Here is a 27,432-nt window from a genome sequence, read left to right on the forward strand (position 1 = left end):
CCCCACACCTCCAGGAAAACAATGATTCCCAAAGATGTGTATTGCCTGAGCCTCCCCTCAGGGAATAAAGACTTGGGAACTAATGTCTGGTGCCTTGTCGTCGTCCCCTTCCCTTCCCATCCCTCCTATCACCTCCTGTGCCATTAGGGTTGGATTCACACTCAGAACCTGGCAGATCCACCCCCTTTATAAAAAGAGGAGCAGAGAGGCCTCCTGGGCACAGCCGGTCAAGACGATGAAGAGGAGGCCAGTGCAGGATCTGTTCGGTGGGATGAGTGACTTGTACCTGTCAGCAGCCGGCTGCAGCAGCGCCTCCCTAGAGGCTTCGCCACTGCTTCCGTTCCTCCCAGGTTAGAGCACGTGGGTTGAACCATAGTGAAGCCTCAGTAAGATGGGTGAGTCGGTCCTGGATGGAGGATTGAAACATCCGGGTTTTTACTTCCATTGACAAACCAATAGAAGTAAAACCCGGAAGTCTCAATCCGCCCTTCTTTTTCTGGAGTCCTATGGTAACCCTAGGTGGAGGAGGTGATGGGAAATGGGTTTCTAACACTTGCACTGAGTTTTGTCTTAGCTTTGGTCCTTCCCAGGCTTCAGGTTGGCTTCACCTTGTAGAAAGGATCAGGGCAGTTGAGATGCTAGAAACGCTTCCCGTTAAAGGTCGAGGATTTAACATATTTTACTTAAATCCGGTTTGCACCCTGTTCTAACTATTATGCATATTTCTTCATCCTATCCAAGTACTTTTAGTGTACGTTTTCTACCCTTTGATACTTGTCCTTTAAACAAGTACAAACTTTGTTCATGGATTTTTAGAAACCTGTGGTGCTGCTTAACTATTGCACTTCAGTACTACAGGACAGGGGGGTCTGGATAAAACCAGGATTTGCAGAATCCTCATTGACTTGTATTGAGATCCTGGTAAAATTGCAGGATTGGTCTGCCCTACATCCTGGAGATCCTGAGAATCCTGCAAATCCTGTTTTTTTACCATGTTCCCAGGAGAGGTGGGTCAGAGTGCGCTAGAACTGGCCCGGTGTCACCCCAGATCCTAGACAATTATAATTGTGAAAGGCAACAAGTTCCTTGTATTGGGATCAAATCTTACCCCACACTTCCTAGGCAAATTATAACATTCTGTGCTAATTTCGGCTCTTGAGGTTTAATGGCTGTTGCGGGTCTGCTATAACTTGTAAATCACCTCGATTGCCTCGGGCCTTCCTTAAATTATTATTTTTTTCCCCTCCGTTGTAATTATACATAGCATTTGCAATAGATCTGTCTTTCGCATTTACTCTAATATCTGGCTGTTCAGTAGTGACTCTCTTCCTGTCTCAAAACGGTTTGCTAGTAGCTGTCACGTTTCCATGTCATTGTACCGCTACCGCCCTGCAATCTTTTAAATCTTGGCTTTGTAAGGTTCATTTGCAAGTATTTATTTGGACAAAAAGTGTCAGACCGCACTGGGACAAGTTAGCTCTGCTCTGGCTTATCTAGTACAATAAGCTTTGCAGACCATTCAAATCTTTTAGCAGGAAGTTGTTTGTAAGGCTACAGCCCCTTCTAGTGACTCATAACTTTTTTTGTTTAGCTATCAAGCACTCGGGTGAATCTGGATTACACTAATTGTGCTCATCACTAATTGGATTTAGGATTCTGTGGGTTACGCCTTCATCTGTGCAGGCCTGAAAGACTCCTGTCTCCATTTTGTATAGGGAGAGGGGCGGGTACTTCCAGTTTATCAGGCTTTATCTCTTTGCTGGCTCTGGCATTTGCTGTTCTACCTGTTGTTATTTCTGATGGCCCAGAACACCTGGAAGCTGTGGTATCTGAACTTATCATAATTATTTCCAGAACTGCCAAGGTACCCCATTACAGGAGGGAGACTTTGGTCAGTCATAAAGCAGTGTGTGAACCGCCTAGAAATTTTTCGGTATGGTGGTATATAAGAATAAAATTATTATTATTATGATGATGCTGCAGACTCCTTAATCGACAGTATGAGGTTCAGAAATCAGGAAACTCCCAAAATCTCCAGCCTGAAACTGGGTAACTTGGCAGCCTTTGCATATGTTCAAGCATGCACTACTTCATGTCAGTTATCCAGTTTCAGGCTGGAGATTTTGGAACAGTCCTAGATTTCTGGCTATCCCATTATGGGACTTGCAGCACTGCTTTCAATCAGCAGGTTCAGACACTACAAATCCCACACTGCTCTGGGCTGTAGGTTCAAAACCAGGTTTGTCCCAAAACATCCAGCCTGGAACTGGGTAATATGGCATCTGTCATGTGTTTCCTTGGTGGGAAATAGTTTTGTTTTTGTTGGTTTTGCAAATCTCATGCTATAGTATTGAGAAATAATCTCGTGGTTAATGCAGTGGGTTAAGAATCTGGGGAACTGGATTTGATTTCCGCTGCAGCTTCTTGTGAACCTGGGCAAGTCACTTAGGGCTAGATTCACAAAGTAAACCGATCATGTATCGATCGGTTTGCGACCAGATTTTCCTCAGGCCCCATTCACTAACCTCTCCAGAGATCTGCTTCGAATCCATGCATGCAAATGAGGAGAAACGCATGCAAAGTAGGCGGGGACGCAATTCACAACACAAATTTGGGACACCGATTGGGCTGGCCGATCAAGAATAGAAGCGACTGCTTGGGACCAGTCACACAGGTCTCTGCTGACTCTCCTGCTCCATTGCCCTGCTCTCTGCTTGTGTAGGAAGAGGTTTCGGGCACTGGGGGAATCGTGCGGCTCCTGTCCCTGCTCTGCTCTGGAGCCGATTTCTAACCAGAGAAGGCAGGAAGTGTGACTCTCTCTGCCACCTTCCCTGCGATGCGAGCCCGTGGGTTTAAAGCGGGGCTGCATGCTGCAGTGCAACCCCGCTTTAAACCCATGGGCTCGCACTTCAGGGAAGGCAGCAGAGAGCAGGAGAGTCTGGGCGGCAAGAGCAGGGCTTCTTTAAATTATTTTTTTCCCTCCGTTGTAAATATACATAACATCTGCAATAGATCTGTCTTTCGCATTTATTCTAATATATCTGGCTGTTCAGTAGTGACAATCCTCCTTGGCTCTCTTCAGTTTGCTAGTAGCTGTCATGTTTCCAATTGTACCACTACCGCCCTGCAACTTTTTTAAGGGGAGAGCAGGAGAGTTTGTGCGCGTCCACATTCCAATGAGGAAAAAAATAAAAATCTATCTACAGATGGTCTGCGCATGCGCTGGGATCGCTATCGAGCGATCCAGGCAGGCAGATGGGGGTGTTCCTCCGATGGCCCCCCATCTGCATATTGGGGTTTCGAGAATTCATCGGACCGGCCCGGATCAGGCAAGTTCATGAATCTAGCCCTTAACCCCCAGCACCATTATCCCAAGTATAGAAACTTAAACACCTCTCCCTCTCCCACCCCTTATTTTACAAAACCACACAAGGTTTTAAACGCCGGCTGGTGTGCCGAATGCTCTGAGCTGCTTTGACGCCCATAGGAACTCTATGACTTTTGGAGCAGCACCGAGCATTCAGCACGCTGGCCAGTTCTAAAAACCTCTTGCACAGTTTGTTTGTTTTTTTAGGGGGGGGGTGTAGATTGTGAGTCCACTAGTAACAGAGAAACTACTTTATATATAATAAATACAAACTGCTTTGGTTTTACCACACAAAGGCAGTAAATCAAACCCATGACCCTTTGTTTAAGTCTTAGGGGTCTGGTTTCTAAATCACTTTCTCTTGTATGCCTCATATTCTGGTACAATAATCTGGCTTTCTATCTTGAATAAAGATCCTATGGAAAATTCTAGTGTATGAAGATGGCCTTGTCTATCAGGTTTATGCTTGTGGGGGACGCACAATGGTTAGCTGCCTGGGGGTCAGGCAAAACTTCCTCTATCTCCCTCTTCCCTTGGATTTCCACTTTCCCATTCTCTCAGGCAGAAAGTAATGAAAAGGAAGCCCTGGAAAAGATTGGTTCTAGGAAGGTGGAAGAGACGGGAGCAACCTATTTAGGAAAAAAATGGTTAGATTTCAACTGCCTGTATGTGTTTAGTATAAATACGATTGCTATAGGTTACAGATGCGGTTTGGAACACAGAGCTGGCGCAGGCAGGGTGACTGGAGGAAATTATGTTCCTGCCTGTCTTACTCCACCACCAGGGCATCCTTAAAGTAGATAGGAGGGGTCAGCATCAGTGTTAATATTGTCTTTAACATATGCATATTGAATTGCAAACTTTAATAGACAACACTAAATTTTAAATTACTTCCCTCACTCAACATATTGAAAATTAAAAGCCCCATTTCCTCCTTAATGTGCAATGTTGCAAAAATTCTTTTGAAAATGTAGTCAGCTGCCCTGTACTCCCCTAAAGCAGCAGCTCTTGTTAAGAGGCTAGAAACTGGTATCTTGGGTTCACCCCATTTAATGCATCTCTTCACTAATTATCTGGAAATCACTCATGAAGGTCTGCAGAGGTAACCAAAACACTTACCTGTAGCATGTGTTCTCATAGACAGCAGGTTACAAGTCCTCGCAGAACATGGGCAACCTGACAGAGGCCATGGGGCAAAATGTCTACACCTAGTAAGTACCAGCAGCTTTTGATCCATTTCACTATGCATGTATGCCACTTTGCATCTACCAGTACCACAGAGGACCACCTCAGTTCAGTGGTTCTCAAACCTGTCCTGAGGGACCCCCAGCTAGTAGGGTTTTCAGGACATCCACAATGAATATTCATAACAAATCTGCATGCACTGCCTCCAATGCATACAAATCTCTCTCATGAACTAACTTTAATTTTTTACTAACTTTTGGAGGCCAAAATACCCTTCCTTAGGTAGTAGCATACCAAGGGGGAGGGGAAGTGGTGGGGGGCAGCTCCTAGGGGGTGCTCCTCCGATCCCTTTTTATATGAGAGGTGTTAAAAAAAATGATCAGCCCTGGGTATCATATACCCTAGGTACACCAGTGGACAGTTGTGGTTTGTAATTTTAGTTTATCTCTGACAGACCACGGACCTTGCGGATGTCTACCGCATGACATTAAAAAGTGGCTGTGGCATAGGGTCTGCAGGAATCTTGTTTAATTCCCACAGATTCCCTATGTTTCATCTTACTCCCTGCAGCAGGATCTATGAAATCTGCAGGAGTTAAAATGAGGATCCGTAGAGTGAGCAGGATCTGTGAGGTCCATGGGAGTTAAATGAGGATCTTTTCATGAAGGCCTCACAATCTTTCACAATGGACTGTTAAGTGACTTAAGGCCACAAGGAGTGTCCTGGAGGGCTCTATAATGTTTGCAAAGAATCCAGCTGTTCCTGAGGTGACACCACACTTTGAAATCATAATGTGGCCGAGTTGTAAGGACAAAAATAAGTATTGTTGGAAAATGTGGGGTGGGATGTGTTGCAGAAATTGACTTCTGGATTCCATAGTGACAGTGTCTAATTCTATGAAGAATCCAGATTTCCTATAGATTTAGGGCTCCTTTTACTAAGGTGCACTAGCGTTTTTAGCGCACGCAGGAAATTACCACGTGCTACACATCTAGACCTAATGCCAGCTCAATGCTGGCGTTAAGGTCTAGCGCGGGGGGAAATGTAGCGCGTGCGTTAAAGCCCTAACACGGCTTAGTAAAAGGAGCCCTTAGTTGAATGATGCTCTAACCATAATTCTGCTAGTTGGGGGTTTCTTATAGTGCGTCTCAAACTGTGTGCCATGCACCAAAGATATTCTGGATGTGCCACAAGATTCCAGAATTGTACTTTATTTTTTAAAATTCCCTTCATAAGTATATACTAGAATAGATGATATGTATGTACACAATGTCAATGTTATGAGCGTTTGCGTGCTTAAGGATACAGCTACCCAGGCAAGCATCATTCTTTGACATGATTGGTCCTTAAAAACTAACTGCAAGTAATTTTAGTTTTATTTTTTTTATGCAGTAGTTATCCTAACTTGAGCAACAAAGCAATCAAGGCTTTGTTATCGTTTTGGATCTTATCTTTGCGAACTTGGAATTTCAGCTCTGACAGAAATTAAATCGAAAAAAAGAGAACTGCAGATGGTGGATGATGTCATGCGTTTTTGCTTGTCGACTATCGAGTCATGTTTTGAGTTAATTTGCACTCAACCGAGTCAATCCATCACATTGATTAGCAATTCTATTCTACTTTAGTTTCACCTTTGTTATAATTACCCATACATAGCTTAAAGAACTTTAAATAAATAACTCTCTCAAATTTAATTTTTTTGTTGGTTTTGCACTTTTAGCATTTCAATTGTAATGTGCCACGAAAAACATTTGCTCTGTTTAGTGTGCTGGAGCTAAAAAAAAAGTTCAAGAGACACTACTTTATACATAGAAGGCTTTTGGGATATTCTCAATTTTAGTTAAATTAAGGTGTGTTTGCGCTTGTCCCCTAGTAGGAGTGATACAATTACCTCTAGGTGTAATCGGATAGTGACAACACTACTATGCACTTGATTTTATTATAGTTCTAACATCACATCTTAAAGGAAACAATTTGAGTTCTACCCCTTATCTAGATAAACTAACTACAAGAAACACAACAATAATAAGGACTTTATAGAATGAAATAAGTATGAGCAAAGCAAACATAGTCTAAAGTTTCAGTGTTTACTATTAGAATAACATATGAGGCTATAATTTGTGGAACAATTTTACATGTTAAACCCACTTTAGATAAGTATAAAAGTCGTCTATTTTTAATTCTTACAGGTATAGCCATTCAATTGATTACAAGTAATTGGAAGAATCATGATAGAATAAATTATACTTTCTGGTGGGTGAATGTGTGTACTATATACAAATATGAACGAATTAATGCAGAGTGTAGGGGACTTAGTGGAATATTCAACAAAATTCGGTGCCCATTGACTACATTTGTACAAATATAATACTGTATTTTGTCTTACTTTTTTCTTGGTTTATTTATCTTTACACATCCAGGGAGGGTGGGGGGTTGGGTGGTTGGGAGGAATTATTGATAATGATATTTTAGGTAACTTGGTTTCATTTTATATTATTTACTTGGTTCTTATGTTATTACTTTATGCAAAATAATGTAATTATTGAAGGATAGTTCTGTTATCTATATAGATATTAGTGTTATGACTGAATGCAATAATATACTGTTCTTTTATTTATATAACTGTTCTTGTTTAAAAATCAATAAAGAATTATATATTAAAAAAAAAAAAGAATAAAAGTAAAGAAACCATTTTTAAAATGCTCACCAAATATAGAATGGATCAAACATTTCTCTCTCTAGATACAAAAAATGAGCATCACCTGGGTCCCATAATAGAGAATGACACGATGACATAATTAATCACCGTAACCGCGGGAAATAAACCCATGTCATTTTCTACCTCAGTCCTTCTACACCAGCATTCTTCAAAGCAAAGCTTGCGGGTCAGTGGTTGTGCCCAATTATACTCTGTTTCTTCCCTCTTTCCTTAAAGAATGACATGAAGATGGTTTCCCGCGGGGACGGGAACGGTGATGAATTTTGTCACCGTGTCATTCTCTAACCCATAACTGATTACAAAGCCGTACTGGCAACCAGGATCAGAGTCTGTAGCTGTCTGAGATGCAGATAGGGATTACTGCTAGTGTTCCACCACTGTTCCAAGGCTGACAGCTGCGGCTGCTACGAAAGCAAATAGAATGTTAGGAATTAGCAAGAAAGAACTGGAAAACAAAAATGAAAATGTTATAATGCCCTTGTATCACTCTAGGTTAGGGCCGCACCTCAGATACTGTGTGCAGTTCTGGGCTCCATATCTCAAAAAAGATATAGCAGAATTAGAAAAGGTACAGAGGGCAACAAATTATAAAAGAGATGGGATGACTTCCCTATGAGGAAAGGCTAAAGCGACTGGGGATCTTCAGCTTGGAGAAGAGACAGCTCAGGGGTGATATGATAGAGGTCTATAAAATGAGTGGTGTGGAAAGGGTAGATGTAAATTACTTGTTCACTCTTTCCAAAAATACTAGGACTAGGGAACATGTGATGAAGCTATTAAGTAGTAGATTTAAAACAAACGGGAGAAAATATTTCTTCACACATGTAATTACACTCTGGAATTCATTGCCAGAGAGTGTGGTGAAATCAGTTCACTTAGTGGGGTTCAAAAAAGGTTTGGATAATTCCTAAAACACAAGTCCATAGGCCATTATTGAGATGATTTGGGGATATCCACTGCTTATTCCTAGGATAAGCAGCATAAAATCTGTTTTACTACTTGGGATCTAGCTTGGGACCTAGGTTGGCCACTGTTGGAGACAGGACACCGGACTTGGTGGACCTTCGGTCTGTCATAGAATGTCAATTCTTATGTTCTGATGTGATGAGCTAAGATTGGGGAGAGAAGTTGTGAGCCCCAGCTGGAGATGTCCCTCTTTTATTCAATTCTGTTATCAGTGATGCTCCAAACAGCTACAAAGATGGTGGCAGATGATTGGATAAGTCATTCTGTTATCACTCCAGTGGCTTATCTGTAGAGGATTCTTAGAATGCAGGCTCTGGGGTGACTGGGGAACAACCTTGCCCTCCATGTGTCCCAATTGCCACATTCTTTCATTTGTCTTGATATGTCACTTCGGAAGTTTTTACAGGTTTCTTTCTGCAGCATAAGCGTCTGCATGGAAGGATAGCAATCTGTACACAGCTCATGCCAAGGCCTTTCAAAGTGCTTCCTTGGAGACACTGCAAAGCATATTGGTAGTACATAACACAAGTGTATGCTCAGTCAGAGCCAGTAATGCACTGCTTAACAGTAAGAGGGGCTTACACACCTACACCCTCATTGCCCATACCAAATGTTTTTGTCCAGAGACTGCTGCCTTCCCTGTCTATGCTGTAACTGATGATCGTCTAGCCCTTGCAGCTCTTCAGGAGAACCAGTGCCACTTTTCATGGAATTGTTGCCTTATTATGAATGCAATAAAGGTACAGAAAAAGTGGCGTCTCTGGCTCTGAACTTGTACCTGCGGTACATGACTTAATGCATAAGATTAGGAAGCGAGTGAGCAACCTCTGTCCTTGGGTTTTCAGGCATATTCATTGGAAAATGTGACTGAATTGAAGCCCTCGGACTGAGGTTGCCCAGCCTTACATTAAAGAAATACAGAAAAGTGATCTATGAAAAGGTCTCGGTGTCTTTATAGTACATTTGAAACTTGCTCTTGTACAGATTCTTATTCTTTACTTTAAAGCTCTGGTTTATTAAATTTTCTCAACTGCTTAAGGGCACAAAGTTCATAAAGCTGATACAATAAAAAATTAAAAAGACAGAAAGGATTGCCATCCAATTTTAAAAGTAAGACTAAAAGATAAAGCAAATTGTCTTCCAATATCCTCTTCAGTGTAAAAAGCCTTTAGAATTATTTGACACCAAAGGTCATGATTAGCAAATGAAATTCTACTGAAAGCACTCACTTCATCCCCCCCTCCAATCCCATCAATCGATCAATCTGAGCAGTTTCCAATACCTCGACCAACCATTAAAATTTAGAAGTTAAAAACAGATTGTATAACTGTGGACAGGGAAATAACTTGTGCCTGAATCTGTAACTTGCTGTAAACTTGGGTTTGGAAGCAGTAATTCGGGTATAAAACGTTCTTTGACAGGACTTTAGAATATCAGGCAGGGAAAGTGAATTCCTGGATAAGCCCGTTGATTGCTCAGGCTATATTTAGGAAATTACGAAAAACTCATTTATTTGATAAACAAGAATATATTTTTTTTTTATAAATTTACAAAGATATTTTTTTATTAGGCTGTGCTTGTAACCTTTTCCTCTAATTAGGCTGTATTTAACTGATGTATTAATAGCTGTGTCTGAAACTGTATTTTAACCATGATGTATTAATTTGCTCATTAGTAGAGAGTATGTGATTGTATTTATTAATTGAAATGTTTTGGGGGTTTTTAAATTTCACTGTTGTGAATCGCCTAGAACTACTGGCAGGGCGGTATACAAGAAATAAATTACTATTAAAATCCTGCTCCTGGTAGAATTCTGCGCATGCAAGACGGTGGTTCACAATCACATAAACAGTTGGGCCTAAGCTGGCACTGCCTGTATCTGTACTGAATTCTGTACAGTATGTGCAGAATTTTATGCATCCTGAGAGGTTGAGGAATTCTGATTAAATTCTGCACTTGCAGAATTCCACTAGGAGTACAATCCCAAATACAAATAGTCCAAGGAGTGCAAATAGGTTCTGCACATCAGTCATCTTTAATAGAGAATAACACGGGGACAGAATTTTCCCTGTCCTTGCAGGAACTCATTTAACCGTCCCATCCCTGCGAGTTCTTTTCCTGTCCCTGCCCCATTCCTGCAAGCTCCGTCCTCAACTGTACAAGCCTTAAACACTTTAAAATCATGTTCGAGGTTTGTGCAGTTAAGGTTGAGTTTACAGGAATGGGGTAGGGACAGTGACAAAACTCACGGGGACAAATTTGTCCCCATGTCATTCTCTAAGCCGGTTGTAAGCTCTTCTAAGCAGGGACAGACTATTACATGTTGAATGTACAGCACTGAGTATGCTTTTCAGTGCTATAGAAATGATTATTAGTAGTAGAAGCTGGTCTTGTAGTAGTACCCAAAATGGGCATACATGATGCGTATGCAAATCTTCTGTAAACATATTACAGTAATGGGGGGGGGGGGGGTTCCTGAAAACAGGCTAGTGAGAGGTACTGCTGGAAAAACACTGTTCAACATAGAATCATGATGGCAGATAAAGGCCAAATGGCCCATCCAGTCTGCCCATCCGCAGTAACCATTACCTCTCTTTCTCTAAGAGATCCCACGTACCTATCCCACACTTTCTTGAATTCAGACATGGTCTCTGTCTCCACCACCTCTTCCGGGAGACTGTTCCACCCATCTATCACCCTTTCTGTAAAACGGTATTTCCTCAGATTAGATAAGAGACAAGATGGCGACACGAACAGACGCATAGGAAGGAGCTCCACTTGGACTGTGACATCGCCAGCAAAAACAGAATGGTGAAGCAGAAAGGGAAGCTGCATTCTTACCCGGCTGAACTGGCTTCCTTCCCGGTGTTGACACAGCAAACCTTGGAGGGCTTCCTTCCTTCCTCAGGCAGAGAGAGAGATTTGGGAGCAGGAGCATATCGAGGGGGACTTAACTCAAAGCGCATCAGACACCATGTCAAGCCCCGAATGACGTGAGGACGTGGATTGCAGCACCAGTTGGACACTGAGGTTTTGGATACCGTAAGTGTTGCCTGCCCTCGTACTGAAGCTGGGTCGCTGACTGCTGCTTTACACAGGGCGATGAGAGGCCCAACGGAGGAGCAATGTGTTGGAGCTGAGGGTTTGAGGGACCCAAGAGTCCTTACCAAGGGCTCTGAAGTTGGGAGACAAGATATGCCCAGGCTGAAAAGACCAGAGGAAATTACATTGGAGGAGGTATGGGACGCTGTAAATGAGTTGGAGGTTGAATTGACTACTCGTTTAGATAGTATGTTGCAAATTCCTGAACTTTTTAAACTCTCATGTAAAGCGATGTGTGGACTTAGTTACTAAGTTAGAAACCCAAGTCCGGAATGTGGAAGGAACTATTGAGAAAACACAAGCTACCCAGATGGCTTTGGTGAAAGGAAATTTGAGTATACAGCAGAAACTTGAAATGTTGGAGAATAACGAACGTAGATTGAATTTGAGGTTTTAAAATTTTCCTCAGTCTCCAATTTTGTCTTATATGGAGATGCTTAAGAAATACCTAAATCAGCTGACACAATATCACCAATTACCAAAGTCTATTATAGTAACTTTGGAAGTTCAATAGTACAAACAGCTAAAGAGCAGAAAGTGGGAGCTAGTTTTGATCCTACTGTTTCCTGGAAGACTCTGGCTCTGTAGTGACTAAAGCAGGGGTGTCCAATGTCGGTCCTCGAGGGCCGCAATCCAGTCGGGTTTTCAGGATTTCCCCAATGAATATGCATGAGATCTATTAGCATACAATGAAAGCAGTGCATGCAAATAGATCTCATGAATATTCATTGGGGAAATCTTGAAAACCCGACTGGACTACGGCCCTCGAGGACCGACATTGGACACCCTGAAAGCAACCCTTATTGCAGCCTTTGCTTTGGAATACAATAGAAATTGGCTTCTTCATTTTGTATTTTCGATTTAAAGATGTGAAGTTTCTGGTTCATTCTGTCATGATTTTTCCTGACCAATTGAGGAGAGGCTTTTTTTTTTTTTTTTAGCTCTTAAATCCCAAGTGTTGGCTCTCAAATGAACTTTTTTTTTTCCCCTTCAATTTCCATGTAAATGTATTAAGGCTTTGGATAAAACTTATATTCATCTAGACCCAGAATTTCCTGGCATCAAGACAAGCTACAACTCCTATAGCTATACCTACTCCTTTAGGTGGTGATTTGACGCAGAAATAAAATGGTGCTCCTTCTTAGTCCAATTAAGAATTTTCCTGTATAATTTCCTTAACCCCTGAATGATTGCTTGTAATTCTTGTCTTCCTAACTTTTGGTTATTTCTTATTTACATTACATTACATTACATTAGTGATTTCTATTCCGCTTGTGCCTTGCGGTTCTAAGCGGATTACAAGTTAGAGGACTGGACATTTCCAGTAGCATTGCAGTACATGTAATCAAGAGTGTGTCCAGTTACAATTGTTAGTACTGGAATGCATTGCCAGAGGTTGTGGTAAAAGCGGATTGCATAGCTGGTTTTAAGAGAGGTTTGGACAAGTTCCTGGAGGAAATGTCCATAGTCTGTTATTGATAAAAACATGGGGGTAGCCATTGCTTGCCCTGAATCAGTAGCATGGAATATTGCCACTCCTTGGGTTTTGGCCAGGCATTAGTGACCTGGATTGGCCACCGTGAGAACGGGCTACTGGGCTTGATGGACCATTGGTCTAACCCAGTAAGGCTATTTCTTAAGTTCTTTTGAAGTTGAAATAGAAGCTTGCTCTTTAGTTGATGATTTACTGGTATTTGAAATTTTTTTTCATCGCAAGAATCTATTTGTCCGTGGCCATGCACTAACGGAGTAAGAATCGCTTGATCTAATAGGAGTATCGCCCTTGATTTCCAGTGATGACATATTCACACCAGTGAAATGCACAGAGCAACAGGGAGTCTGGGCAACAGCTGATGGCAATTTTTAAAAAATTGTGCGCCATTCCACACACTGATTCAAGCCATTCGGCCACAGAGTGCTCTGTGCATGTCACCGGTGTGATGTCATCGCCGGAAGTCGTGCCGGAAATCAAGGGTGATACTCCTATTGGATCAAGTGATGCCTCTTACGCCATTAGTGCACGGCCACGGACAGAGGGCTTCACTTGTAAAATCCCTGAGGCAACTGGTCAACGGCAAAACCAGGCTCTTGTAGGATGCCAGCTCAGCATGGATGGTGACCGCGGGTGTCGTTATCGTTTTAAGGTTTACAACAACTATGCTGGAAGTCGGTGCGGTCTCTAGAATTAAGTGCACTGTATCCTTATGCCAGTTGTTGGAGTGCAGCAGTACAAGTGTTTCATAAAGCAAACGAAACATTTAACTGAATCGGTGCTTTCCAAACACTTGCCCAATATGACCACATTTTAACATATAGAAATCCTCATGACCCCCAGATGATTACATCACATTAGTGATTTTTATTACGCCATTACCTTGCGGTTCAAGGCGGATTACATAAGGAGTTATTTGGACATTTAGGAATACATAAATAGTTATCTGGACATTTCCCGTGGTATTATGGAGTGAAGCAGGTTGCTATTGGGGATTGAGATGATTCTTGCTGTGTTAGTTTGTCTTTAAGGATTTCTTGAATAGCAGGGTTTTTATTTCTTTTCTGAAGGTTTTGTAGTCTGGGGTCGTGATCAGTAAATTGGAGAATTGGTAGTCTAGTTTTGCTGCTTGAGTAGCCAGGAGGCCATCGTATATATATATTTTTTTTCTTTGTTTGACGTTTCTGATTGGAGGGTACGTGAATGGAGTGTGGGTTCTCCTATGTCTGGTTGTGGTTGTTTTTGGATTAGTCGGCTCCGTTTATGGTCTTAAATAGTCTGATTTTTCTTTGTTTGGCTTTACTCAAAGCTTCCCCTCCTGTCTATCTAATCTCTCCTCTCCCCCCCCCCCCAAACACACACACATTTTGAAGCATAAAGATGACCTCAGCAGTCAGTGTTCAAACTCAGACTACAGTACTCTGAATGGGTACTGCGAGCAGTTCAGCACCGGGCCATGAGAACTCGAAGTGGCCATTCAGGGAGGGGCTCAGCATGGGGCCGGAGCGCGGAAAGCTTGCTCCTGCTTGGTACACCGCTGGATCACCAGGGATTCAAAAAGGTACGCAGGGGGAGGCGGGAGGTTAAAAAAAATTTAGTTGGCAGGGACAGGAGGAATCCCTTTTGTTCTGGCCTACCAGGTCATATGGTAGAACCAGTGGAGGCCTGCAGGACATCGGGAGAGAGGGGTAACATTATAAGACGGGGAGGGGGAGCTGGGTGCAGAGCCTGGAGGGAGGGGGGACAGGGCACATGAATTTGAGTCAACCTTTTTTCCTCCTTTTTAGTGGGGGAAAAAGGGTACCTCATTTTATACTCGGATTGACTTAAATATTTGAGTGTATATACAGTATTAATGAAAAATTTTTCCTCACTTTATTAATTTTATTTTGCTCTTTAGTGTGGCTTTTTTTCTGAGTTTGTAGCGACCAAGAGGCCTGGCTCCTGGGAATTTTCCAGCATTATCTATTAAACATTTTAGGCCTATTTGTAGCTCATTTTCCTGTAGTTAGCATGCTTCTGTTAGTTATTTCATGACTAGTTAAACAAATATTTTCATTCCTCTTTTTTTTTTTTCCCAGAAGAAAGAAAAGCTGATGGAAGCAGTGACACTGTCTCATCCTCCTCCTTTCCTATGTCTGAACCTAAACCTGAAGCGTATCAGGCAACTCCTTCATCACATAGGCGCAAAAGGACCAACTTCATAAAAGAGCAGCTGGATGTCCTGGAAAAAGTCTTCCAGATTAACATGTTTCCAGATATTTACCTCCGGGAGAGGCTGGGCAGCCTCCTGCAATTACCAGAGTCCAGGATCCAGGTGAGATGTTTATTCCTGACTTTTGTGCTCTGTAGGGTGGTGAGGTATGGCTAGAAACATCTGCAGCTCTTTCCTTTCAGCCACACAAACTCCAGGGGAGAGGGGAGTTGCGGTGATTGTAAATATTTGCGAGAGACAAAATGAATAGTATGCTTTCACTTGTGCTATCACTCCCACCTAAGTCTAATTTTAGACTTTTGGGTGTACTGTAATCTTCCCTTTTTTTTTTTTTTTTTCCTAAAGAGCAGGTAAAGTGCTTTTATCCCAGGACAAGCAGGCAGCATATTCTCACATGTGGGTGACGTCATCTACGGAGCCCCAGCGCGGACAGCTTTTCAAGCAAACTTGATTGAAGTTTCAAGCTTGCTATGCTGCACCACGCATGTGCATGCCTTCTCCCTCCACTAGAGGGCGCATCCCCACCTCGTGGTCCTCAGTTCTGTTTCTTCCGCGGAGCCAGAAGCCCTGTTCGTTTTGTGCTCTGTGCCTTTTTGCCTTCTGCCACCGCAGCTGATTGATTTTTCTCGGTCGCTGTGCTTGGTTTGTTATTTTCTTTCGTTCGCGTGTCTGTATTCGTTGGAAAAAAAAAAAGTGTTTGTTCGGCTCCGGGGGCTCCCGGAAGCCGCGGCCGCGGGACCTTGTTCGTTCCCGGCTGTTTTTTGAGTTCATGTCCCGTCCCCTGACAGGCTTTAAAAAGTGCACCCGGTGCGATCGGTTGCTCTCTATCACCGATCCCCACCGGTGGTGCCTGATTTGCCTGGGTGCAGATCACCCCACTGACTCCTGCACTCGGTGCTCCACGTTCCAACCTCGTGCTCTCCGCCGCCGGCGTGCCCATATGGCGGAGCTCTTTACTGTGGATCCCGCGGCGGGAAAGGCCTCGACGGCCTTGGCTTCGGCCCCGGCCTTGACCTCGGCCTCGACTCCCTCGACCTCGCTGCGGCTGACTTCCTCCTCGAAATCGACCCCGAAGCCGACTCTGGGTAAGTCCTCGCTTCCTTCCTCTGCTCCAGGGTCTTCGAAGAAGCCATCCTCGGGATCCTCGATGGGGGCGGGTGGGTCGTCCTCGGCCCCGCCCCAGGCGTCGAAGTCGGGTGCCCTGAAGGAATACTGGTTGCCGAGGTCGCCCTCGAGGGAGCACCCGCCGACTTCGGACATGCTATCTATGATGGCTATCCCCGTTTTCCAGGACATGCTCCGGGCAATGATCGCCTCGGAGCTGTCCTGCGCCCTGGCCCACCTGCAGCCGGCTTCGGCCTCGGCGGCCTCGGCACCGGTGGTCCTGACCTCGACCCCGACCTTGCCCTCGACCTCGGTAGTCGACCAGCCTGAGCGGAGTGTGCGGCCTCGGGACAAGGTGCGCAGGGTTCGCCGGATTTCCTCTTCTTCTTCCTCGTCGAGGTCCTCCCGGGGATCCTCGCCCTCGGGTCGGCCTCGGGCGAAGCATCGGTCCCGCAAACCTAAGCGCCCTCGGGGGTCGCCTCGGCGGCGGGGTCGCTCTTCACCGGCGAGGAAAACGAAGACTCTGAAGGTCTCGGAGCTCCACCTGGATAACCCGAGGCTTATGCGTTCCTCTGAGGGAAGGGGATCGAGGGACTCCTCCCCGAGGAGGATGGAGCTTGCCTCGGTGCCTCGTACCCCGGGGACTTCTCCGAGGGGTTCCTCGGGGCATCGGAGGTCGCCGACCCCAACAAAATCCTGTGGTGTGGCTTCGTGGGGCTCGGAATCTGGTACTGGTCGGGAGCCCAGGTATTCCCGTGAGGCTTCCCCATCCTTCTTAACGGGCTGGGCCTTCCCCTACCCTACTCCTTCCCCTACCTTGAGGCCCTCCTCTTTCTCGAGATTTGTCATTGACATAGGGAAAGCTTTGGACCTCGACCTTTTGTCTGGGTCCCAATATTCAAAGGAGTTTCTGGAGGAGCAAGATTTGCCATATCCCCCACGTGAGTCTCCGCGTCTGCCTTTAAACAAGATTCTACATCAGGCATTCTTGTGGAACATGGACTCCCCTTATGCTGTCACGGCGGTTCCCTCGAAAATGGAATCAAAGTACCGCACGGTCCCCTGTAAGGGCTTCGAGAAGGCGCAGTTGTCCCACCAGTCTTTACTGGTGGAGTCGGCTCTGAAAAAGTCCCAGCCTTCTCGGGTTTCGGCTGCGGTCCCGCCCGGGTGTGAGGGGCGGACCCTAGATAAGTTTGGGTGCCGCCTCTATCACAATTCGATGATGGCTAACCGTGTGCTTAACTATGCTTTCACCTTCTCTTCCTACCTGCGACAGATGGTGAAGGCGATGCCCCGTTATCACGGGGTTATGCCGGATTCGCATAAGAGAGACTTTGGCGAGTTTATGGAAACCTTGTCTCAGCTGCGCTTGTTCCTCTTTCACGCCATCTATGACGCTTTTGAATTTTCGTCATGGGTCTCCGCCTTTGCGGTGGCGATGCACCGTCTTGCGTGGTTGCACACTGTGGATATTGACCTGAATTTGCAGGAGCGCCTGGCCAATTTGTCATGCGTCGGCTAGGAACTTTTTGACAAGTCTCTGGAGGCGGCGACTAAACGCCTGTCTGAGCATGAGCGCTCTCTCGCCTCCTTGGTCCGTCCTAAAGCCAAGCTGGCGACTCCGAAACCGTATAGACCTCCACCGTGGCGTTATCTGCAGAAGTCTACGCCGGCGTTCTCCAGGCCTCCTCCCCGGCGTCCACCTCAGCAGGCCAGGGCACCGCACCAGAAGCCTCCAGCGCAAGGGGCGTCTAAGCCGGCGCCGTCTTTTTGACGTGCTGAGCGGATGGGGGCAGGCCCCCTATGCGCTCTCACCGACCCCGCTTCCCATCGGGGGTTGGCTACGGATTTTTCATTCGGCCTGGACTCTGATCACTTCGGACGCTTGGGTACTCCGTGTCATCTCGGAGGGTTACTCACTAAACTTCATGACTACGCCGCCAGACAATCCACCGGACGCGTCGCTTTCCAACCGAGTGCAGCTTCCTCTTCTTCTCTCGGAAGCCAAGGCCCTGTTGAGCCTTCGGGCAGTGGAGCCGGTTCCCCCCGAACAACGAGAACAGGGGTTTTACTCCCGTTATTTTTTGGTCCCGAAAAAGACCGGGGACTTGCGCCCCATTTTGGACCTCCGGAAGCTCAACAAGTTCCTTGTCCAGGAGAAGTTCCGTATGTTATCGCTTCCGGTCCTGGACCCACTGTTGGACGAAGGGGACTGGATGTGCTCCCTGGACCTGAAGGAAGCTTATACACATGTTCCGGTGCATCCCGCCTTCCGCAAGTTTCTACGGTTCCAGGTGGGGGAGCTGCACTTTCAATATCGGGTCCTCCCCTTTGGCTTGGCTTCGTCCCCTCGAGTCTTCACGAAGTGCATGGTGGTAGTCGCGGCAGCCCTGCGTTCTCAGGGTCTGCAGGTCTTTCCCTACCTGGACGATTGGCTGATCAAGGCCTCTTCCAGGGAGGGGGTTATCTCAGCGACCCGACGGACTATCATCTTCCTTCAACGTCTGGGGTTCGAAGTGAACTTTCCCAAGTCCCAACTGTGCCCTGCTCAATCCCTTCAGTTTATCGGGGCCGTGCTGGACACGGTTCGCCTCCGTTCGTTCCTCTCCCCTCCACGGTTGGAGACCCTGCTTTGACTGAGTCGCCAGATTTCGCTGCTGCCCTCAGTATCGGCGCAGCGTCTGATGATTCTACTTGGCCACATGGCATCGACGGTTCATGTCACACCGTTCGCCCGCTTGCACCTGAGGCTTCCTCAGTGGACCTTGGCCTCCCAGTGGCGTCAGGATCGGGACCCGGTCTCCTTTCCTGTAACAGTGACGCCTTCCTTGAGACGTTCGCTCCGTTGGTGGACCAACTCTTCCAATCTTTCCAGGGGTTTGCTCTTTCTCGTCCCTCCGCATCGCAAGGTCTTGACCACGGACTCTTCGGAGTACGCTTGGGGTGTTCATCTCGACGATCTGCGGACTCAAGGTCTATGGTCGGTGGAGGACCGTCTTTGTCACATCAATGTATTGGAGCTTCGTGCCATCTTTCTGGCTGCTCGAGCGTTCTGCCACCTGCTGCACGATCAGGTAGTTCTCGTGCGGACAGACAATCAGGTGGCGATGTACTATGTGAACAAGCAAGGGGGGACGGGCTCTTGGTCCCTGTGCCGGGAGGCCCTGCGCCTTTGGGAATGGGCGGTCTCCCAGAACATCTTCCTTCGGGCGGTTTACATTCAGGGAGAGAGGAACTGTCTGGCAGACAAACTCAGTTGTCTTCTCCAGCCGCACAAGTAGTTGCTCAACTCCCGAGTTCTGCACGAGGTCTTCGACCGCTGGGGGACTCCTCAGGTGGATCTGTTTGCCTCCCCGGAGACTCACAAACTGCCCCTCTATTGTTCTCGGATGTACTCCCTGGACCGTCTCGAGGCCGATACCTTTCTTCTCGACTGGGGAGGGAGGTTCCTTTATGCGTTTCCTCCTTTCCCTCTGATCTTGAGGACGTTGGTACATCTCAAATCGACCAGAGCCATTATGATTCTCATTGCGCCTCGTTGGCCTCGTCAACACTGGTTCTCCCTACTCCTTCAACTCAGTGTCAGGGAGCCTCTGCTTCTGCCTGTTTTTCCCTCTCTGCTGTCTCAGAGTCGGGGGTCGCTGTTGCATCCCAATCTTCAGTCCTTACATCTGACGGCTTGGTTCCTTTCCCCTTGACTTCAGTTCCTGTTTCTCAGTCTGTAAGGGAGGTTTTGGAAGCCTCGCGCAAGGTCTCAACTCGGCTTTGTTATTCCCAGAAGTGGACCAGATTTTCATCCTGGTGTTCCTCGCACCATCTGGATCCAAGTTTGGTTCCGGTGTCTTCGGTTTTGGAATATTTGTTGCATTTGTCACAGTCTGGGCTGAAGACGACTTCCATTCGGGTGCATCTCAGTGCTATTGCTGCTTTCCATCGGCATCTAGAGGGTCGGTCTCTCTCTCTTCATCCTCTGGTTACTCGTTTCATGAGGGGTCTTTTGAATGTTCATCCTCCTCTGAAACCTCCTCCTGTGGTTTGGGATCTTAATGTAGTTTTGGCTCAGCTGATGAAGCCTCCTTTTGAGCCTATTGACAAATCTCATCTTAAGTTTCTCACTTGGAAGGTAATCTTTCTGATTGCGCTCACGTCCGCTCGTCGGATTAGTGAGCTGCAGGCTTTGGTTGCGGACCCGCCTTTTACTGTGTTCCATCATGACAAGGTGGTTCTTCGCACTCATCCTAAATTTTTACCTAAAGTGGTGTCGGATTTCCACCTCAATCAGTCCATTGTTCTTCCGGTGTTTTTTCCGAAGCCCCACTCTCATCCTGGCGAGGTGGCGCTTCACACGCTTGACTGTAAGAGGGCGTTGGCGTTTTATCTTCAACGCACTAAGTCTCATCGGAGGGTTCCTCAATTGTTTTTGTCCTTCGACCCTAATCGGTTGGGTCATCCTGTTTCCAAGCGTACCTTGTCCAACTGGTTGGCTGCTTGTATTTCTTTTTTCTACGCTCAGGCTGGTCTCATGCTCCATGGTCGAGTCACGGGGCATAAGGTCCGGGCTATGGCAGCTTCTGTTGCTTTTCTCCGGTCTACTCCTGTGGAGGAGATCTGTAAGGCTGCCACTTGGTCTTCGGTTCATACTTTCACCTCCTATTACTGTCTGGATACGTTGCCAAGAAGTGACGGCCGGTTTGGCCAGTCGGTTTTGCGTAACCTGTTTTCCTAAATTGCCATCCTCCCACCTGCCCTTTTTTGGTTGGCTTGGAGGTCACCCACATGTGAGAATATGCTGCCTGCTTGTTCTGGGATAAAGCACAGTTACTTACCGTAACAGGTGTTATCCAGGGACAGCAGGCAGATATTCTCACAACCCGCCCTCCTCCCCGGGGATGGCTTCTTTGCTGGCTATGGAACTGAGGACCATGAGGTGGGGATGCGCCCTCTAGTGGAGGGAGAAGGCATGCACATGCGTGGTGCAGCATAGGAAGCTTGAAACTTCAATCAAGTTTGCTTGAAAAGCTGTCCGCACTGGGGCTCCGTAGATGACGTCACCCACATGTGAGAATATCTGCCTGCTGTCCCTGGATAACACCTGTTACGGTAAGTAACTGTGCTTTTTGCACTCTGGGAACTGTAGTAATAGGAACCTCTATTGCCTCGCCCGAAGCTGTAATCTCAAACAAATCGGTCCCTGTTTTACCCAGTTCAGTTCAGGTTTTCTTTAAATTATTTCCCCCCTGCCCCCCGTTGTACCACCTGCAGTACAGTGGTGGCATAACAGTCGACCTGTAGAAGCCAGGGCAACTTCCAATTGGGCAGAGGAGGCCCTGTGTGTGTAGTACAGTCTCCACTAAGTGCATAACACTTAAATGCATAAATGCTAGTCGGCCTGTTTTCAAACAATGATTTTAAATAGGTGCCAACAACACTTAACCAATTTATGTAGATATATGATATGCAGTTATCTGAATGGGGTCTATGACAATTGGTAGGAAGATTCCACCAACTGTTGCCCTAGTTGTCCTACTTCTTACACCTATCAATTGTGGGAAATAGGAAGTTGATCCTTACTGCCCCCCACCACAAGAAGCAGCAGCAGCTTTGTGGCATGGGGGAGGCCATGCCCCCTCCCCAAACCCATCAGAAGAAACAGCAGTTTGGCGGCAACCCCTCCTGGAAGAAGCTCACCCCCCCACAAGAATAAGCAGCTTGGCGACATGGAGGCCATGCCCCCCTAGAAGAAACAGCAGCTTAATGGCAACCTCTCTGGAATACCCCCTGGAAGAAGCTGCTTACATCTCTTCCCCCCCTCCCCCCCAAGAAGAAGAAGCAGTGCATAGGCCTACTCCTTCTCTTCCTCCTGCGCAGTGTTCACATATCCGCAGGCAACAGCTGACCCGAAAGTGTTCCCTCTGACATCGGAGGGAATGCTTCCGGGTCAGCCTTTGCCCACAAATTTCTACATGGACCTTTATAGCTGGCAAGAAGGAAGAGAAGGAGTAGAGGTCTCGGAGAGGTACAAAAACCTGTGGAAGGGGGACATGAAGTCGTACATCTCACAGGAGAGGAGAGGTCCCCTGTGGGAGGGCCTCCCATTCTGATGCAGTAGGCCTTTGTGGAGATGGTACAAAAAACTGTGGAAGAGGAATATGAAGGTGAGGAAAGGTACTAAAAAACCCATGGGAGGTGGACACAAATAGGTACATAACTGCAGATTTTCCTATGAATTGTCTGGATCCCATCTGAATGACATATACACCAGTATGCATTGTAGCATGTAAACCCACACTGGTTAATTGCAGACCTTAAATCTATTTAGCAGATGAATGCTTGGTGGCAAGCATGATTAAAACATCGAGCACCTGTGATTTGCTGGTTATATATATTTTGAGATGTGTGACTTCAGTGTATTAGTTATATATAGTGTTATTTATAAGTGTATTCACATAACTACCCCTGATATACATACATTTCAGTTAATTGCATGCTCTATTTCCTCTTGAGTGCAAATGGTTCAGAGGCTATGCAGATAAATGGAGTGTACTGTAGTTACGCTTTCACTTTGGCCTATGTAAAAAGTTTCTCATGTTTGTGGGAAACCATGTTCTTATACAAGGGGTCAAAATCCAAAACACAGGCTAAGTCGTGAGCCAGACCTCACCCAATCTCTGGTCCACCCCCATAATAGTACTAATTACACTTCTCCCTCCATATTCGCGGTTTCAGCATTCACGGTTTCGATTAATCATGGTTTTTAGCTTGCATTTACAGAGAAAATCGTCAATTCCCATCACTTTCTTTACCAGGTTTTGCCTGTCCTTCAGGAACAGGCCAGGTCTCCCACCATGTTATTCACGGTTTCACCATATTCATGATGGTTTTTAATAGAAAACGGCGAATAACATATGAAAATGTTATTTGCGGTTTTTCTGTATTTGCGGTTCTGTTAATCCCCTAGCACAGCGAATACGGAGGGAGAAGTGTATAACACAATTTTTTCTTTTTTTTTCTTTTTTTTATTTATCATTTTATATATAGATACATATACATTGCTTGTATAAGAAAATAAAGAGAGAACTTCCACATATTTTTTAAAGGAAAAATATATCTGGATACTGTCCATTTCATAATTAAACAAAATTTCGCTCTTAAATTAGTCCACATTCTGGGTTCTGGAGGAGAAACAATTCACATTCGTGAGAGATATATAATGAATTAATTCAATAAACCATATTTGTAGAGTACATCTTCTTCTTAAATTAGTATGGGATTGATCCTACATTCCCTTCAGAGATATTTGAAGTTGTTATTCCCTTTCCTTCGAGAAAAAATTGTAATTGTGAGGGTTCAAAGAATATGTATGAATGTTGATCCAAAAGGATCTTACATTTACAAGGGTATCTCAATTGGTATTTAGCCCCCAACTGTATTACAAACTGTCTCAGTTCAAGGAACCTCTTCCGTCTGGTCTGAGTTGCTTTTGAGACATCTGGAAACATACTGATCTTACTGTCCAAAAAGGTCACTTCTTTCAACCTGAAAAACAGTCTAAGAAGTGCCTCTTTGTCTTGTTGAAAAACAAACGCCACCACAAGCGTAGTACGACAGATTACTTCATCCACTGAAGTTTCAAGGACTTCTGTTAAATTCAAAGGTTTAGGAGGTTCAGAAGAAACTTCTGGACCTGAGATTTTCTGTTTTGATGGTGGCAAATAATATATTCTATGTAAAGGAGGTAGTCTGGCTTCAGGATATTTAAATATTTCTTTCAAGAATTTATAAAACATTTCCTTAGGAGGTGTTGTTAACACCTTTGGGAAATTAAGAATTCTTAAATTCAGCATTTTCATATAATTTTCAAAGTTTTCCATTTTCCTAGTGTAGAGTAGTCTATCCTGCAGTATAACAGTCTGAGAAGCTTGTAAACTTTGAATTTTCTGATCCAAATTTTTAACCTTCCCTTCCTGATCCTTCAATTCCTCCTGTAATTTGTCCAATCTGCTTTCTTGAAGAGTCACCTGAGGAAGGGTTCCTGCACATAATTTGTACAAAGAGTCTAACACAGTCCAAATAGACTCTAAAGTTATTTCAGCAGGTCTTACCAATGGAAGGACTGTTGAAGCTTGTCCTTCACTTGCTGAAATATCAGCCACCTCCTCTGATATAGTTGTTCCTGCCGAGAGCACTTGAGGATTAGGCAAGCCCTCCAGCTCCAACAGCGACGCCATCCGTCCCTGTGGAACCGCCTCTATTCCCCAGTCTCGCGGCTGCAGAGGAGATGGAGGTCCCGCGGGGCTGAGCGAGACTTCGCTCCCGAGAGCCGAAATCTCTCTCCGATTCGGCTCAGCCGACACGCCCTGGGGCGAAGATGTGAAGAAGCGAGTTATTTCCTCCTGCCTCGTTGAGGCAGATCCCGTCTGCCGGGCTGAAGCAGCCGCTCTGCCTCGTCTTTTCGGCATGTCGGCAACGGAATAAACCCGATAAAAGGTAGGAAATTTGTATTTCGCAGGAGAGCGCAACTCAGCGTCCTCTCTACATCGCGGCCATCTTGTTTCTCCCCTTCTCTTAACACAATTTTTTCCATTCATTTTTCACATATACACACACAATATAATCTTATTAACAACACATAATGGTTAACCACAAAATTAAACTACACAAAGCACACTGGATGCTTCTCAACATTCATTCCTACCAGAACACAGATAACCCTATGCAAATACGGGACTACAAACTAAAAGTACTAATACTTTGCCCCAGATACATTAGATAGTAAGCCCGCCGGGACAGACAGGGAAAAATGCTTGAGTACCTGAATAAATTCATGTAAACCGTTCTGAGCTCCCCTGGGAGAACGGTAAATATACAAACGGTAAATATACAAACGAAATCCTAAGATTCAAGATTTTGCATGCAGTACAACCCCCAGAGAAAAAGAAACAAATATTTCTTCCTGAGCAGTGCAAAATATAGACAGCAGATTAAAATTCTCAAAATTGACACAATTCAAATACTAAATTGAAAATAAAATCATTCCCCCCTACTTTGTTGTCTCCCTCCCTCCATGCTGTGCCTCCCTCCGGCAGGTGTCTTAGCTTCTGGCTGGTTCCAACCTGGCCATTTTATGCGGCCCGCAGTCCAATCCCCCGGTGTTATCTTGTGGCTGGCTCCTTCCTCCTCACAGCCACAGTGTGCACGAAGCCGCGAGCAGCAGCTCCTCGTGCGTCCTGTGCTTGAACCGGAAGCCTTATCTCTAACGTTGCAACGTCGGAGGGAATGCTTTTGGAAGAGGCGCGGGATGTGCAAGGAGCCGCTGCATGCAGCTTTGTGCACACTGTGGCTATGAGGAGGAGGGAGCCGGCCACAAGATAACACTGGGGGTATTGGACCGTGGGCCGCATGAAATAGCCAGATGAGCCGGATTTGGCCCACAGGCCTTTTGACACCTGTGGCCAGTTGGATTTTCAGGATAGTCCCAATGAATATGCATGAGAAAGATCAGCATGTAATGGAGGTGCCAGGCATGCAAATCTGCCCCATGCATATTCATTAGGGCTATTCTGAAAACCTGACTGGTCTGGTGGTTCTCCAGGACAGGGTTGGGAACCTAAAGCATCAAAAATAGTGGTTATTGATACTCTGCATATTTTTCAATTTGTTCTTAGAAATAGAAAATACCTTTCTCAAAGTTACTTAGAAAAGTGGATACCAAGCACTGGTGTAAGTCCTCCAACTACTGTCAGTGAAGGGTGGTGTTTCAAATATTGTATCTTCAAATCACTAAGCTCATGCAGGTTCCCTGGAATCCTGTAGTTTGCCTGTCCCTCACTGAGAAAATGAGATAGTGAAATAGCACCACTTATTTGCAGGACTGTAGGTAGAAGATGTCAATCCCCTGGTGGTGAAAGATGGTACTGTAGTTGGTGCATTTAAAATTAATTTTGTCACAAGTTTTTTTTTTTTTTTAGGGTTTCCCAGTTAAAATTTCACCAGCCAGCGTGTTGCATAAGAAAAATATATTTATTTTTTATTAGTTGTTAGAATTTTAAAATAACACACACACAAAAAATAAAACAATTATCATACAAAACAATTTCAATCAAAATAAGTTTGCATTTTTCTAACAGGAACTCATTTTACATCTTACTTACATACATAGTAACATAGTAAATGACAGCAGATAAAGACCTGAATGGTCCATCCAGTCTGCCCATAAGTTATACTAATTAAAAAAAATATAAGATTAGATTAACTTCTCTCTTCTTTGATATTTCTAGCTGAGAATACCAACATTTTAAAAAAAAACAACAACAAAACAATTTCAACAATTATTCTCTAAAGTTTCTTCAAACCCAGAATTTTTAAAAATCTGTGACCTGGGTGTGAAACACACCCAAGTCTGCAAAGAACTCCACATATGTTTTGATAAAGTAATTTTCTTTATTTTCTTTCTGGCCAGGAAGGGTATCCAAATTGCACAAAAAATGGCAAGATAGGCATACATTGGATGGAGCAAAGACAGTTCACAACCTATTGAATGCTTTCTTAGCTACTTCCTGCCTCTTTGCCCCTAATTACCTCTCCCATTACTCATTCCCCGGACCTCCAAACCTATTTACAATTGCCCATATTTGGGCCATTACTCCCCCCCCTCACATTTTCGCCCCTCATTTGTTATCCTCAGGCTAGTGTTTTAAACAATAGCCCTTATAGTTAGTTATGCTGAGCCATCAGATTCTGTACTTTTCCTTGACTGTAGGCATTGGGGCTCATAATTGAAACAAATTTGTCTGAAAACCTGCCCAAACCGACACTTGGACGACCTAAAAGACAGGTTGTCCAAGTATCGATGTCTAGTCTGTACAACTTACATCTCGGTCAATAAACATTGCTTTGGATTATCCGCAGCTGTGTGATTGACATCTTCTCCTCACAACTCCTATTTTTGGATTGTTCTTCTCATCATAGAGGCCTTTTTGGGTTCTTCTCTTCAGTGATCCTATCTACTGCTAGTATCATAATGCCTTATATCTATTTCTAACTAATGATTGGTTACATATTGATCATTTTTATTCTTGCATATAAACTTATTAACACCTATAAGCTCTGTCTGATATACTCATATTCATCACAAGGTGGCAGTAGCAAGCTTATACAGCACTCCATTGACCTTTGCTCTAGTTTATTTAACTCTTTTTTTTCTATCACTTGACTACTATGAGGGTCTATCAACAAGAAGTACCTGTACTTTGCTTTTCTTTTCAGTTTGGGCTCTTACCACA

At 44.9% G+C, this 27,432-nt stretch overlaps 1 protein-coding gene across 7 annotated transcripts in view; it reads left to right on the forward strand.

The window, feature by feature from the left end:
* The first annotated feature begins 227 nt into the window (after positions 1-227).
* The window catches only part of LOC117356419 (homeobox protein Mix.1-like), a 32,154-nt gene continuing 4,949 nt past the window's right edge, over positions 228-27,432 (forward strand). Inside the window, exons 1-3 of one of the 7 annotated variants that reach the window (XM_033935592.1) lie at positions 512-528; positions 4,508-4,578; positions 14,913-15,148. In XM_033935592.1, coding sequence (XP_033791483.1) covers positions 4,566-4,578; positions 14,913-15,148 — 249 coding nt within the window. In that variant the 5' untranslated portion in view covers positions 512-528; positions 4,508-4,565. Of the gene's footprint in view, positions 351-492; positions 529-562; positions 661-4,507; positions 4,579-14,912; positions 15,149-27,432 lie in introns of those variants that run through there. The other 6 variants (XM_033935586.1, XM_033935587.1, XM_033935589.1 and 3 more) reach the window with 6 other exon arrangements.

This window comes from Geotrypetes seraphini, chromosome 3, assembly GCF_902459505.1.
Source record: "Geotrypetes seraphini chromosome 3, aGeoSer1.1, whole genome shotgun sequence".
Taxonomy (NCBI): Eukaryota; Metazoa; Chordata; class Amphibia; order Gymnophiona; family Dermophiidae; genus Geotrypetes; species Geotrypetes seraphini.